We start from the raw sequence: 14,274 nt of genomic DNA on the forward strand, positions 1-14,274 counted from the left end.
CCCTTATTTTTAATCAAATTAATTGTCAGTATATATTTTCTAAACTATTCAATTAAAATTGCTGCTATCTCAAATATTGTTTGGGTTTTTTTATGAAGGGATAATTGAGCAAACATAACAACAGGGAGACTTCAAATGCTGCTGTTTAAAGTTTAAAGGCATGTTGGATAGAAAAAGGAGACAGAGGTGCTGAGAAATTCCTAGGAAAATGAAGGATAGTTGAGAGAAAGTATGGAGACTGGAGAAACAGAAAAAACGAGAATTATTAACGTTTTTTAAACATTTGGTGTCTACTCTGGAGCCTTTCTTCTATTTGAGGTAAATATTTAAAAAGTTCTAAAAAATGGAGGAATATTCAGCATTGCCACGGGCTGGCACACGAGGGGAGATTTCCCCTGGAGAGAGGCTCCTATTGCAGTTGTTGCCTTCCGGCAGCTGCAGATCCCTCGGCTTTGGCTGCCCAGCAGCTGGAAATGCAAGTCCAGGAGCTCTGTCCATGGCCAGCGCCAGCAGGTGACAGCAAGGACAGGACCCTGGCAGCTCCAGGACATTTGCAGGGAGCGCCTTCAGCAAGCGCTGGGGGCTGGGACTGGGTGCAGAAAACGCCCTGGGGGTCTCTGCAGCCAGGCTAAAGGAACAAAGTTTCAGTTGTGGCCTGGCCAGGGAGCACCAAAATCGATTGTTTTCCATTGCCGGCTGTTCCAGTAGCCCCGAGGAGAGCCCGGGGGACAAGGAATGGAGAGCGGGGACTGTGCAGGAGCCGGAGCAGCGAGAGAGGCCGCGCTGAAGGTGCGGGGCGGGCATGGGCTGGGAGGGGGCCCAGCCCGGGGGTCCCGCAGAGCCTCCCTGCTCCAGAGCCGCAGCTGCGGCAGCACCGGGGGCAGCTGCCGGGATCGCTGTGCCAGGGCGGGGCCGCAGCTGGGGGCTCCAAGGGGCTCGGCTGGAGCAGCTTTTTGTTCCGCTGCACTGGGGGCATTGCCGCGGGCTTGGGCTCCCTGGGAAGGCGCAGCAGGACAGGGTGGCAGTGTTATGAATAAGAAGCTTGACTAGGCCGATATTCAAGCAGCAATCAATTTATTATTTAATATGGTAAAGTATGAGCAATACAGCGCAGGGTACAGTGGGGGAAGTTTTCCCTCCAACTGCACACCGATAATTGAGGGTTACAGGTATTTATAGGGGTACTCATCAGCTTTTTTCAACAGTTTCTATTTCCAATTTTTTTACTCATCAGCAATTTTTATTCCAAATTGTTACATCACAATTCTATACACTATTGTAATCTTAGTTTCTCAGGATGTATCTCAAAAGGAGGATCCCAGATGGTGGCGGTCCAGTTTCCGAAAGAAGAAAGAGAATCCCATCTGGTGGAGTCCAGCTCCCCAGATGTGGGTCCACCTTTTAATTGCAGAGACTATAAATCTAACAACAGTGATGTCCAGCTTCCCTTTGGTTGAAACCGTAAATCCTTGAGGTGATGTTCATCTTCCTTTCTCAAGTTGTTTTTCTCTGCTTCAATAAGGCATGTGATAAGCATATTTCCTTTATATATATTCCAAAGCTATAGTTTCAAGGATACAAGTAATATTCTAAAATTATACTTCAAAAGGTTATTATTGCAGAGTTCTTTATGGATTAAATGCAAGCAAAAAGCAACATCCTTAACACCTTAATTCCAATGCTCCTAAATCAACCAGGGTTAATTGCAAACAAAAGATAGGTTCAAAGGCCTTTTTCCATGCTTTATTTTCCTCAGTTATTATTAGGATTCGCAACGATCCCATTGTCGATGTCCACACATTTCGCATTCGCAAGTACACACTTCGCCTGTTTGTACCTGACATGAAACACAGCTTTGCATCTCACAATGGTAGCAGCCAAAGAGGATCCACTCCGGTGGGCTGTACTCCGGTGTTCCTATGGGACATGGGCACAGCTCATCAGGCCCATGCTGCTCCCTCCCTCCCAGCCAGCTCCTGTTGCACAACAGCCAGCCCCTGCCCTGCCAAAAAGCAACTTGGCTGCAGCTGGCTGAAGAAGGATTCCCCCTCCTTCCTTCCCTCCCTCTTGCCCCTCTGCCAGCCAAAAGGGGAACCTCTGCTGCCTGTCTGGGTGCCAGCTTCGGGCTCACCTGACATCCGGGTGTAGAACGTGTCCTGGAGGATCGTGCTGCACCTGAAGTCAATGAACTTCGCCTCGCCTGTGGCCGGGTTGACGAGGACATTCTTGGCCTTGATGTGCCGGTGCAGGACACTGCGGCTGCTGCAGTGCCACATGGCCTCCAGCACCTGGTAGAACAGCCCCCGTGCCATGGGCTCCGTCAGGAACCGCCGCTCGTGCAGGAAGTACCAGAGGTCGTGACAGCGCTGCGGACGCTCCATGACCAGCGCGAAGCCCTCGGGCACTTCGAACCAGTCCAGGAACTGCACAATGCCGTGGAAGCCAGGCCATGACACCATCCACAGCAGGGGCACAAGGGCGCCGTTGCGCTGCGGGGGAACCGCGATGCCGTCAGTGGGGCCGATGTTGCGCCATGCCTCGGGCAGCCCCTGCCCGGCCCTGCCGTGGCTCGCCATGGCCCAGGGCGCTGCGCAGCCCCCGCTCACTCCACACTCGCTCCCCTCGCAGCGTTCCAGCTGCCGCCCTGCCAGGCCTTGCCTCAGTCCTGCCCGGCACGCCCCGCCAGCTCCTCCCGCTGGCCCCGCTCACTCACCAGCCATGCCCACTCAAAGATGCGCTCCCGGGATACTCGCTTGCTGGCTGCCTGTGAGCCAAGGCGAGCGGCGGGCTGAGCTCGTTGCCCACCACCCGCCGCCACTCTCTGACCCGGCCCTGTCTCTTACCGGGGTGCCGTCGGCGAGCCGAGTCCCAGAGTAAATGCTGCCCAGCAGCGGGCCCTCCTGGTAGAGCTGCTCTAGGGGAGGCCTCTCTGCCCATGCAGGTGGCACCGCGCTGCTGCTCTTCTGCCCGGGGCACCTGCCCGCCTGGCGCGCTGCTGCTTGCCGAGCCACCCCGGGCTGCGGCAGCTCGGGGTCGGCGGCTGAGCTGGCGAGCGGCGGAGCTCGGAGCAGGGAAGCTGCTGGCCACGCTGTCAGCCATGGGGCAGGAGCTGGGCGGCAGAGGGGAGGCTGCGGGCGGAACCGCGGCAGGGGCTTCATTCGGGGCCAGGGCCTCGGCTGGGGCTGGGCCAGAGCCCACGCCAGGCACAGCCAAAAGACCGCGCTGCTCCACCAGCACCAGAGCGAGCGGCTCTTCCAGCGGCGCCACAGACAGGACGGAGAGACCCCGGCTGAGGCAGAACCACAGCGGCCCGGGCAGGGGCAGGCACGGGGCAGCCCCACTGAGGGGCGCCTTGCGGGACGCGGCATCAGCCGGGCTGGGAGAGGCAGAACACGGGATGGCACGGGACGGGAGTACAGTGAGTGTGAGAGGGAGAAGGGGATGGGGAGCGATTGAAAAGTCGAGAGGAAAATCGATCGAGAGAAGCGCTGCTGCTGCTGCTGCTGAGGAGCCGCCGGAGCTCGCGGCCATACCTCCATTGCACCCACAAACCCGACGGAGGAGCCGCTGCGTGCCCCAAGGAAGGAGAGAGAGAAACAAACAAATCACACCCCAAAGTAATTCCTATTAGAAAGGTAACCAAATAAAACAATGTAGCAATAAAGAAGAGTCTTGGCTTGTGGCTTCTTGCTTCTTTGCATGAGATGAAGCATTTCATGGGGAAGACTTTCCTCTTCTGACAATTTTGCCAGAGTGGACAGGAGCAGAGCATTTAATTTTCAAGTAGAAAAGGGAAATTGTGTCATTAACGTCATCTCTTTTCATCCTCTGTTGACACAGTTGCAGGCTGCCAAAAGACATGGTCTGCAGTGTGGAACTTGGGGCCAAGTTTCTTTTTCTGCCAGAGGATGAGGAGGGGAAGAATCCCAGAATCATGGAGTTGTGGCGTGGTTTGGCTTGGAAGGGATCTGAAAAATCCCATAGCTGCAACTCCCCTGCTGTGGCTGGGGACCCCTTGCACTGGACCGGCTTGTCTAGAGCTCCATGCAGCCTGGCCTTGAGCACTGTCAGGGATGGGACACGCACACCATCTCTGGGCAACCTGTTCCAGGAGAGTATTTTTTCTGAATCCCTTACCTAAACCGACTCTCTCCATTTGAGTCCATTCTCCCTTGTCCTGTCTTTGCCTGCCCTCATACAAAGTCCCTGTCCAGCTTTCTTGTAGGTTGCCCTCAGGTACTGGAAGGCCACAGCTGGATCAAGTCTAAATCTCTTTCTCAGGCTGAAGAAGCCGAGCTGTGTCAGCCTTTCCTTGCAGGAGAGGAGCTGCAGCCCTGGCACCATCTGTGTGTCCCTGCTGGGCCCCTGCTGCAGCGTGTCCATGTCCTTGCCGTCCATGCCGGGGAGCCCGGCAGAGGCGGAGGCAGCGCTGCAGGTGCAGGGTCAGCGGCGGGGAGGAGACCCGGCCCTGGCAGCAGCTCCGGGAGCAGCGATTGGCGCTGGGCCGCCCGCACTGCAGAGAGCCGGGGCCCTTGTGCCTGCCCTTGTGCCCAGGGCGCCTTTCCCCGCCGCCCGCCCGCCCGCCCGCCCGGGGGAAATGCCCCCTGTGCCGCCCCTCAGGGCCGCCCCTCGCCGCTGCCCCAGGGGCTCCCGGCGCCGGCTGGAGGGGCCCAGGCCTCGGCCTCACCCTGCTCAGCCCAAGGCCTGGAAAAGCAGATTCAAACACCCACCCAGAAAGTGCCCCAGGATTCCAAGGTCAATCTTTTCTCCACAGCATGGGTTTGCTATCAGAGTCTGCACGGGATTATAAAATCACCAGGAGAAAAGAGCATGAACAAGTTCTGTTTTGGCAGTACCTCAGGGCTTTGAGGGAGAGGGTTTGTGGTGCTTACTCACTCACAGGGACGCACAGAAAGTATGAAATGGTAAAAATAGTCCAAACCCCTTAGAACTTGGAAGGAAAACCTGAGGCACTGGCAGCTAGCACCTCAGAAACACCTGGTTTTGCCCCTCTCTTGCACCTGAGATCTTCCTGGGCAGGGGCAATTCTTCCAATTGCATCAGTGTGGCCATGGCTAGAAAGGGCAGGGAGCAGATGGATTTAGCTTCTCCTGCCAGCCCTGAAATGCCAGTTGTCATTTGTGTGCACTGAGGATTCTGTTTCAGACTCTGAACTGGCGCAGCTGCTCCTTGGGCGCTGCTCGCACGCAGGCGCAGCGGTGCTGCAGCAGCTGTCCCGCACTGTTGCAGGGTGATGCCATTTCCTGTTTCACCTATCCCAACCCCTCAGGTGTGCCAACCTCTCCTTTCCCCTTTGCCCTCCTGCTAAGAGCTGTCCATCAATCTTAACATTCCAGCAAGGGCATCGTGTGGTTGGCAGAAGTTCAAAAGATGCCCCTCAGGTCTGGACTCATTGGCCTGCCTAAGTATCTTTATCCCTTGAGCCTTCCCCTCCTCCCACCTGGTTGGCCCTCACCTGTCCCTTGCCCTCCCCCCGTCCCTGGGGCTTAAAAGGACACGAGACCATGTGGCTGGGATTCTATTGGGAGCTGTTACAAGATTCAGAGGTCTACCATCCTGGAATAAAACTCTGGATTAAAACTCTACAATAGAATCCTCTCCTTTCTCTTCACCAACACCTGAACCTTTTCCACCAGAGGTAAACTGAGTTCCTACTATGCCTGGATTTGTTCCAAGTGCCCAGCTGCAGCACCCAGCTGGCCAAAGGTATCTCTGAGGTGAAACACCACAGCTGCCGCCTTTGGTCCAGCAGCAAGGGTCAGACAAGGCCAGGCACGTCCCACCCGGAAATATTGGGATTAATATTCCATACCACACAGAGGGAGGGCTCTGGAGCCTCCCCGGGGCCACCAAGGAGCACAGGAGGGAACGTGCCCGGGATCTGGTGCAGCACTGTGGGGCTGGGGGGATCCTTCAGTCTCTTTGATGGGAGAGGGAGCGGGGCAGATGGAATCAAGGTGAGACAGGGATCAGACAGCCCCACACCAGGCAGCGTTTTCTCCTCTGACAGCTCCTCTGAGCTGAGTGAGCTGGTGAAGCCTGTGGAGCAAATGAGATCGGGGAGTGAGGGAAAGGCTGGCTGGGAAGGAATCAGATAAAGCCTGTGTGGGCATTTCTCTTTCCTAGGGGCTCCTGGGGAGACAAAGGAGACAAGAAGGATGTCCCATCCCACGACATTTCCTGGGATATGCTTTGGTGGTGACCTTGGCAGTGTTAGTGGTCTCAGGTTATTGGGAGGACTCTATGATCTTGAAGGTCTTTTCCAGTGGAAATAGTTCTGCAATTCTAAACTTCCATTCCTGCTTTTGAAGGATGCACTCCAAAATAGACCCACATTTGTGTTTTTAAGGAATTTAGCATCTACCTTTCCTTGAAAGTAATAGGAATCAGGCTTTAAATGCTCTCGAAACACTTGAATTCCTTATCTTAAGCTGTGTGTCTGAATTGAGGTGCTTTTGTATAGAAAGGTCTGACCATGGGATAAATGCAGGCAATTCAGCCACAATGGCACTTGTTTCATCTGCTTTTCTTCTTCCTTTCCCCATGGGTGGCCGATTTGGGAGTATTTGTCTTGTACTTTGAGTTCCTGCTCAGACTTGCTCATGCACGTGCTGTAAAGTCTTATCTACCCGTTTCTGCTGAAACATGCTTGCAGACTGGTGGGAATTGCTAGAGACAAAGTATTGGAATATTATCCCAATATTACCAGGTGGAATGTGCCTGGGCTCGTCTGACCCTGGCTGCTGGGCCAAAGGTGGCAGCTGTGGTATTTCACCTCAGAGACAACTTTGGCTGGCTGGAAGTTGCAGTCAGGCACTCGGAACAAGTCCAGGCATGGTAAAACTCAGTTTACCTCTGATGGAAAGGCTCCAGGCTAGGTGAAGAGGAAAAGGAGACAGATTCTGCAGAGGGCTTAATCCAGAGTTTTATTCCAGGGTCACAGGTGTCTGAATCTTGGTAACAGCTCCACAGAATCCCGACCGCATGGTCCCGTCCCTTTTTAAGCCCGGGGAAAGGGGGAGGGGAAGGGGTAGGTGAGCCACCAACCAGGTGGGAGGGGGGGAAGGCTCAGGGGACAATGACACTTGGACGAGCCAATGACCCCAGGGCTGAGGGGCTTCTTTTGAACTGCACCAACCAGACCTTGCTGGAATGTTAAAATTGACTGACAGCATTAGCAAGGAGGCAAGGGGGAGGGGAAGGGAGAAGGTATTGCCACACCTGGGAGCTGAAACAGGAAATGGCATCACACTGCAACAACGAAGCTTACAAACCAGGCCCCAGTATGATTAGCCCAGTGTCCCTGCCTAAATCCAGGTATGCTTGTATTAAAAAGGAGCAAACTATTCTAACTCACTTGCCTCCTCACTTGCGCTGCCGTGGGGGAGCAAAGGGGGTGAGGGGCTCTTCGCAGATGAGGGTCTCCTCCATGTGCTCCTCTTTTTTTTTTTTTTTTTTTTTTTGTAGCTCATGGGGAATCCTGTGTGCCATTCCAACTCTTTGATATCAAATGTGTGAAGGCATGGTGCTGCTGTAGCAGCAGCCTGAGTTCAGTGGGAACATGTCCAAAGCACTGGGTCCCACAGCAGTGGGCATGGTGAGAGACTTGCCTCTGCTGCCATGGCCATCCAGCCTGGGGAGAGCAGCTGCTGGGGCTTCCCCCATTCTGCCAACAGCAGTCTGCCCCCAGCATGTGGCCTGTATGGCCATGATTTTGCCAGAATGTGGAAAATTCATTGTTTGAATGTATTTTGATGGTGTCTGACATCACCTGACTGGAGCAGTGTGGTGGGCAGGATGCCCTGTGGGCAGCGCCATGGCAGGGATGGGTGGCTGGCACTGGCACTGGCACTGGCAGTGTTATTTTCCCAGGCAGGCTCCTGGTACAGCTGTGGGGGAGGCCACCAGCAGCTGTATCAGCCCAGCGAGCAGCAGCACATGGAGGAGACCCTCATCTGCAAAGAGCCCCTCACCCCCTTTGCTCCCCCATGGCAGCGCAAGATGATTCCCCGCAGGGGAAGGGCTGCTGCAGGCTGGAGACTCCTGCAGCCAGGCCTTGTTGCAATCTCCTTGCTGCAGCTGTGCCTGGAGGATGCTGGCCTGCAGCAGCACTGCTGATGCCCGGGAATGCTGTGGGGCTCAGAGAGGCAGAGTGTGTGCAAAAGCTGCATTCAAAGCGCTGATGGCGAGAGCCCGGAGCCGCTGGCAAGGGCAGCAGCTCTTCTTCATTGCGTGCAGGTGAGAGCCCAGCCTTGGAGCCTGTCCCTGGGGACAGGGAAACGCTCTGAGGGAAGGTTTGAATTTTCAGGGACAGTCCACATGAGAATTGTTTTGAGGCAGGTGTTGTAATGTTGGTTTTGGGTCTGTCTGCAGGAAAGAAAGCAGGAATAAACCCCTTGAGCAACAAAGGAGAACTCTGCATGGCAAATTTACACCCTACAGATACACTGATCATATCAGCCCACTGAATACTGGGGGCATCTAATGCAGAGTGCAAAGCTTCTTTGAATAGCTAGGAGAGATAAGACTTGAAGAAATGATTTTGTGGATGCAGAAAAGGGGATCAGACCCACGGGTCCCATGGCTCAGGCTTAGTTCTGCCAAATCAAGCATGATTAGTTTTATCTTTTCTGTTGGAGTGTATTTCAGAATGACCTGCCTATTGTGATGTTTCTGTTAAGAAATTTGGAATTGTCAGGAACTGCCAAGATCAGAAATATTTTGAGGCAGATCATGTCTATGTTGGGCTTGGGTGTCTCTGCAATAAGGAAAGCAGGGAATAAAGCCATGGAACAATGAAGCAGAGCAAAAGTGGAACGTTTGGATGGTCACTTTGTTCCCTACAGCTATTGGCCAGCTGAATTATGGGGTCATCTACTGGAGAGTGCAAAGCTTCTTTAACTTCCACCTCCTGGTGCCATTGTTTGTGTCCCACCACTTGGTTTGATGTGAAGACAAATAAACAAAATCCCACACCAGCAAGCTGCAACCCAGAACTGAGTGGGAATTACAGAAATATAGGCCTTGAAAAGTAGCTTTGGAAAGGGTCTATATCCTAGACAGTGTGAAAGCCTCAGGCCTGGCCAGGCTGGGCTTAGGGCTGGCTGCCCTTGGCAAGGGAATGGAAGGGGATGGAGTCGGGGTGGGGTTTTGCAGCCATGGAAACGAGAGAACCATGGTGAGCGTGTCACAAAGGGGCAGCCCCAGGCTGGGCTGGTGCAGGTTGTGCTTGGCACGGCCCCAGCAGCAGCAGACGCGTCCGGCTCTGCCTCTCTGTGCTGAGCGCTGGCGATTGGAGTCACCCGGCCTTGTTCTAAGGCTGGGCCCAAGCTCCCAGCGCTGACTGCTCTGAGAGCATTCCCAAATTCCAACCCAGGCACTTCTGCCAGGCAGAGGCACGGATTCAAACATGGATTTTACTGGAAAAGGAAAGACCCCTGAAGGAAAAGGTGAGGATAGAAAGGAGCTGAAACGCTGAAGCCAAATGGAAAACAAATCCCACCAGATTTCAGAGAAAACTGGTCTGTGGTGGTCAGTGCTGTCTCTGTGTCAGAGTAGGTGGCTGACAGCTACAGATGATCCTGCAAGGATGCCCTGAGGCATCACAACATTCTGTCATTAGTTTACTCTGCTTTCTCCTTTTTGACAGTGGCCAAATCACTCATACTGTCAGCCAGGACAGGGACTGTGGCCACAGCTGACCACAGATTGGACATGGTCATGAGATGCAAGTCCTGCTGCTTTCTTTGCCATCAACGTTAGGTCTGGTCTCACTACAGATAAATTTCCCGTTCTTCCTCTGCTTGCTGGTTGGGTCCAACCCCGAGGATGGTATTATGGTGCACTAGAAACACCAATAAGGCCTGCCTGCTTGTGGGAAGGTTTTTGTGGTTTGCAGAACTAGGAGTCACAGCTAGTGTGGGTTTTTCCAGTGAATTCACAGGCCAGCCTTAAGAAGGAATCTTTTTTTCCCCTCTTATCATTGGAGCCTTTCACCTTTACCTTCAGACTTGATAACTCAATACTCTTTAGAAAAATTAAATGCAGGCCAGTTCCATGAGAAATAAAACCAAAAAAATTTTCTCAATAATTAGAAATTATTCCCCTTGAGTGCCACACCCATTAGATTTGTTGATGATAAAGGTGGGAGTTCACCTAACTCACTTCCCTTGTGAGCATGGCTCAGCCTCACACAGAGGTGAGGGGGGAGCTGGGCCAGTCTCTGTTGGGAGGAAGGGTCTTGTGGCAGCGCAGAGAGGCTGTGCACATTGCCAGGGAACAGCTGTGCCCTGCATGTGCCCCTGCAAGGAGCTGTGCTGCTGCCAGTGCCCCTGGAGCTGCAGGGCTGCTGAGCTGTGGGGCAGGCAGAGGAGCAGGAGGGTGCATGTGCAGCTGAGCCATTCCTGGAGAGCACAGGGCTCGGGGCTCCCTGCTGTCCCAGGGCAGCCCAGAGGCCAGGCTGTGCCTGTGCTAGCTCTGGGCAAGTGGCTCAGGGTTTTGATCTGGCCTGCCTCAAGTGTCTGCCAGCAGGAGCATGTTTCCCTGTGCAGCTGTTTAGAAGTTTGCAGGAAATGTGTCCCGGGAAATACGGAGCTTCAGATGCTTTAGGTTTGCATGGTGGCCTCTGTTCTACTTTGTGTCTCCACTTTGCAGGCCTGACTGGTTACCCTCTTGCCAAGAGGTTTTACCTTCCAAGTCCCTCCATGCTCCTTCCCTCCAAGCTGTTGCCTCCCATCCAGAAGAGCTCTCCTTCTACCAAGCCAGGCCCAACATGCAATGGAGAGCAGGAGAATGGAGAAAATGGCACCGGCTGGGATGGGTCCAGGGTAAAAAAACAGGAGCTGATTTCAGAGGGAAAAGGATGTAAGGTAAGGAGACCAAAGTAAGTGCAATGTGTTAAATGTTCAGTTGAAGTGCTGTGGGCAGGGCTCTGAGACCTTTTCCCTGACAGGAACTGACCCCCTCACTGAAGTTTGAACAGGTCCTGCTTTGGCTCTTTAGCTGGGCCAGAAATGATGGGATATGAAGGAAGGGTGTGCACCTGCCCCTGCTGCCCCCAGCCCCATTCCTGGCCATGGCATGGGGGCCCTGGAGCAATGTGGGCAGGCAGAGAGCTTGCAGAGAGCAGCAGGGCAGGGAGCTCTGCTGAACTTCCTCAGTGCCAGGGAGCCGGAGATGATGGATGTGTGGGAGCTGGAGAGCAGCCAGCATCCCGAGAGCTCAGCAGCATCTGGGCTCCAAGGCTGCTGGGGAAGTGTAGGAGGGAAGGGCAGCAGCAGGAGAAATGAGGGGCTTGAGAAAAGCAGGTTTGGACATCCTGCAGAATGGCTTTGTGGGGACATGGCTGGAGATGAGCACTGGCTGTGAGACACCTCAGGGGCAGGGAGAGAACAGTGATCTAAAGCCACTGCCATGCCACCCACAAGGCCAGTGGAGGCAGGGGCACCTCAGAACATCTTGATGTCAAACATGTGAATGCCAGCTGGGAATGCAGCCACACTTGCAGAGGAGTGAGCATGAGGGGAGTGGTGGCAAATGTGTGACATGGGCTGACCCTCACCTCCTCCCTTTCCTAGGTCACCTTTCCCCATCCTGGGCCAAGCTGCTTCATCAGTTTGACTTTTCCTGCCAGCTCCCATCTAAATGTCTTGAGTCATGAATGGGGGCAAGGCTGGATGCTTGACCTGAGCACTGTATTCTACTCTTTCCAGACGTCCTTGCTGTATTCCAGTGGTGGGGATATGAAGAAGGGGTCACTGGCACCACCTTTGATCCCCCCCATACTCAAGGCAGTGAGTCCCCCTGTGGGCAGTGCTGCAGGGTCTCTGCCAAGCTCTCCCCAGCTGGAATTCCAGGAGTCCCAGGAGATGAGGTGAGCCAAGGTGTCTGCTGCTCCAGTGTGCTGTTCAGTTCTCTCTTCCCATCTCGTGTGGGTTATTTTGCCCAGTCAGGTGTCCCATGTATTTAGGCAAGCCTCTGTGTATTCACCATTATGCCCATCCATGATGATCCAGCACAATGTCAAAGGCAACAGCAATGTCCCAAGAGCAGAGGTGGTGGTGGGGGAAGAGGAGGCAGGGCTTCAAAGCACCTCCTGATGGGTCCTCTGCGGGGCTTGGCTATTGATTCCCTCTGCAATGTTTGTGGTGACATGTGATCCCATGTAGCACGAGGCTGTCACCAGGGTAAGGAACGAGCAAGCAAAGTCAAGCTTTGGCAGCTGTACAAAAGTAGCTGCCCTCCATATGGACTCGTGTCTCAGCTCAGCAGCTCTTGCTGCTTCAGAGAGGCTGTAGGAACCACTTGGCTCCAAAAGGAGAGACAGCAAGACTGGAGAGTTCTGATGCAGGTTGAAGAATGACTGCTGGTGGTGGGGAAGAGGATGCAGGGCTTCAAAGCACCTCCCGATGGGTCCTCTGCTGGACTTGGCCATTATTTCATCCAGAGCTCGGCCAGCTCTCTGTGACACCAGAAACTGAAAGCTTAAGGACAAAGAATCAGCTCTGCATCCTGTTGGTTTATGGGTTGCATTTCCTCCTTCATCAGAGTGACCCTGCTAAGAAGGTTTGCCTCCTTTCATGGTACACCCATTCCCTCCCTTCTCTTTCTACCTCCTCACATGTTCTTTTGTCCTCCATTTTCTCCAGGCCAGGATCCAGCAGCATAAACAAAGAGAAGAACTCTGAACTTGCAGGTAGGTACAGGGCATGTCTGTCCTAAAATGACCATTGTAGTCTTGACTCAGAGGTGACATTTGGAAAGCTTGGGTAAATCCTATTCTTTTAAAAATTTCTTTAAATTCATTTCAATTCTTTTGTGGGCTCAGTGGGCTCTCCCAGAGCCCAGTCCCTGGGACTATTCTCTGGTGGTGCAGTGAGAATTCCTCCACTTTGCAGGCGTGACTAGGTTCATTTTCTCCAAGTCTTTCCGGCCTTGGCTCCTTCCCTCAAAGCCATTGCCGCCCATCCGGATCAGCTCTCCTTCTTCTAACAATAATAAAATGGACAGCGTGGAAGGAGAGAACAAGGAAGCAGTCACTGGCTATGATAATGACAGTAGAGAAAACCAGGAGCAGAGTTCAGAAGGAAAAAGTTCTAAGGTAAGGAGCCCAAACTAAGTCCTGTGTGGTAGATTTTCAGTTTAGGTGCTGGAGGCAGAGCTTGGAGAGCTTTTCCTGTGCTGTGAGCCCAGGGAAGCAGCTGAGCCAAAGAAGAGCTCAGCAGGACACTGCTGCTTCAGGCTCTCTCTGCAATGGGTGTGTAGTGCAGCCTTCACGTCCTCACAGTGTATCAATAGCAGGAGAGGTCTTACAATGGTTTCTGGGCTCTGCCGTGGTACTTCCTCTGTCTTATGGCTGAGAAAACACCAACAAGCAGTCAGAGCAGCTAAAGTTGTCCACTCTGGACAGGCTGTGCTCCTAGATTTAGTAAACAATGGGTTTCTTTGAACCGTCTCTGTGTCTTGGTGGTGGTTTGTGTCAGCTGTGCCTGGTTAGGATGGAAAAAGGTGTTTGCTGGAACAGGCAGTCCTGCAAAGGCAGTTCCAGGTTGTCTCAGCTTTTGACTTGTACAGCCATGCCCTCTGCACAGTTGTCCCTGATGCTATTTCAGGACTGCATCAGCTTCTGGGCAGCTGTGCTCTGGCATGGCTTTGTGCAGAGGGAAGGGATGGGAGGTGGCCATGGGGAGGGCAGCCCAGAGCCCAGCCCCACGATTGCCTTTGCAGCAGGGCCAGGACCTGCAGTTGTTTTGGGTTTGCCATGGGGTGCAGCAGGAGGTGGATGAACAACAGCTTTGGTAGAGAGAATGTCCAATCAAGGACTCTGGTAGTTGATTTCAGCCTTGCAGAGAAAGGGCCCAGTGTATCCCTGACAGGAACTGACCCCCTCACTGAAGTTTGAACAGGTCCTGCTTTGCTCTTTAGCTGGGCCAGAAATGATAGGATATGAAGGTTGGGTGTGCACCTGCCCCTGCTGCCCCCAGCCCCATTCCTGGCCATGGCATGGGGGCCCTGGAGCAACTGGGGCCGGCAGAGAGCTTGCAGAGAGCAGCAGGGCAGGGAGCTCTGCTGAACTTCCTCAGTGCCAGGGAGCCGGAGATGATGGATGTGTGGGAGCTGGAGAGCAGCCAGCATCCCGAGAGCTCAGCAGCATCTGGGCTCCAAGGCTGCTGGGGAAGTGCAGGAGGGAAGGGCAGCAGCAGGAGAAATGAGGGGCTTGAGAAAAGCAGGTTTGGACATCCTGCAGAATGGCTT

At 53.8% G+C, this 14,274-nt stretch overlaps 1 protein-coding gene and 1 pseudogene across 1 annotated transcript in view; both read left to right on the plus strand.

The window, feature by feature from the left end:
- Positions 1-14,274, plus strand: part of LOC129047051 (zinc finger protein 135-like) — a 208,199-nt pseudogene that overhangs the window by 119,149 nt on the left and 74,776 nt on the right.
- The window catches only part of LOC129047054 (TOG array regulator of axonemal microtubules protein 2-like), a 28,699-nt gene continuing 22,628 nt past the window's right edge, over positions 8,204-14,274 (plus strand). The window contains exons 1-2 of the mRNA XM_054518117.1: positions 8,204-8,259; positions 12,669-12,715. Of these exons, the coding sequence (XP_054374092.1) occupies positions 8,204-8,259; positions 12,669-12,715 (103 nt within the window). The remainder of the gene's footprint in view (positions 8,260-12,668; positions 12,716-14,274) is intronic.

The sequence above is a fragment of the Molothrus ater genome, chromosome 34, assembly GCF_012460135.2.
Source record: "Molothrus ater isolate BHLD 08-10-18 breed brown headed cowbird chromosome 34, BPBGC_Mater_1.1, whole genome shotgun sequence".
Classification (NCBI taxonomy): domain Eukaryota; kingdom Metazoa; phylum Chordata; class Aves; order Passeriformes; family Icteridae; genus Molothrus; species Molothrus ater.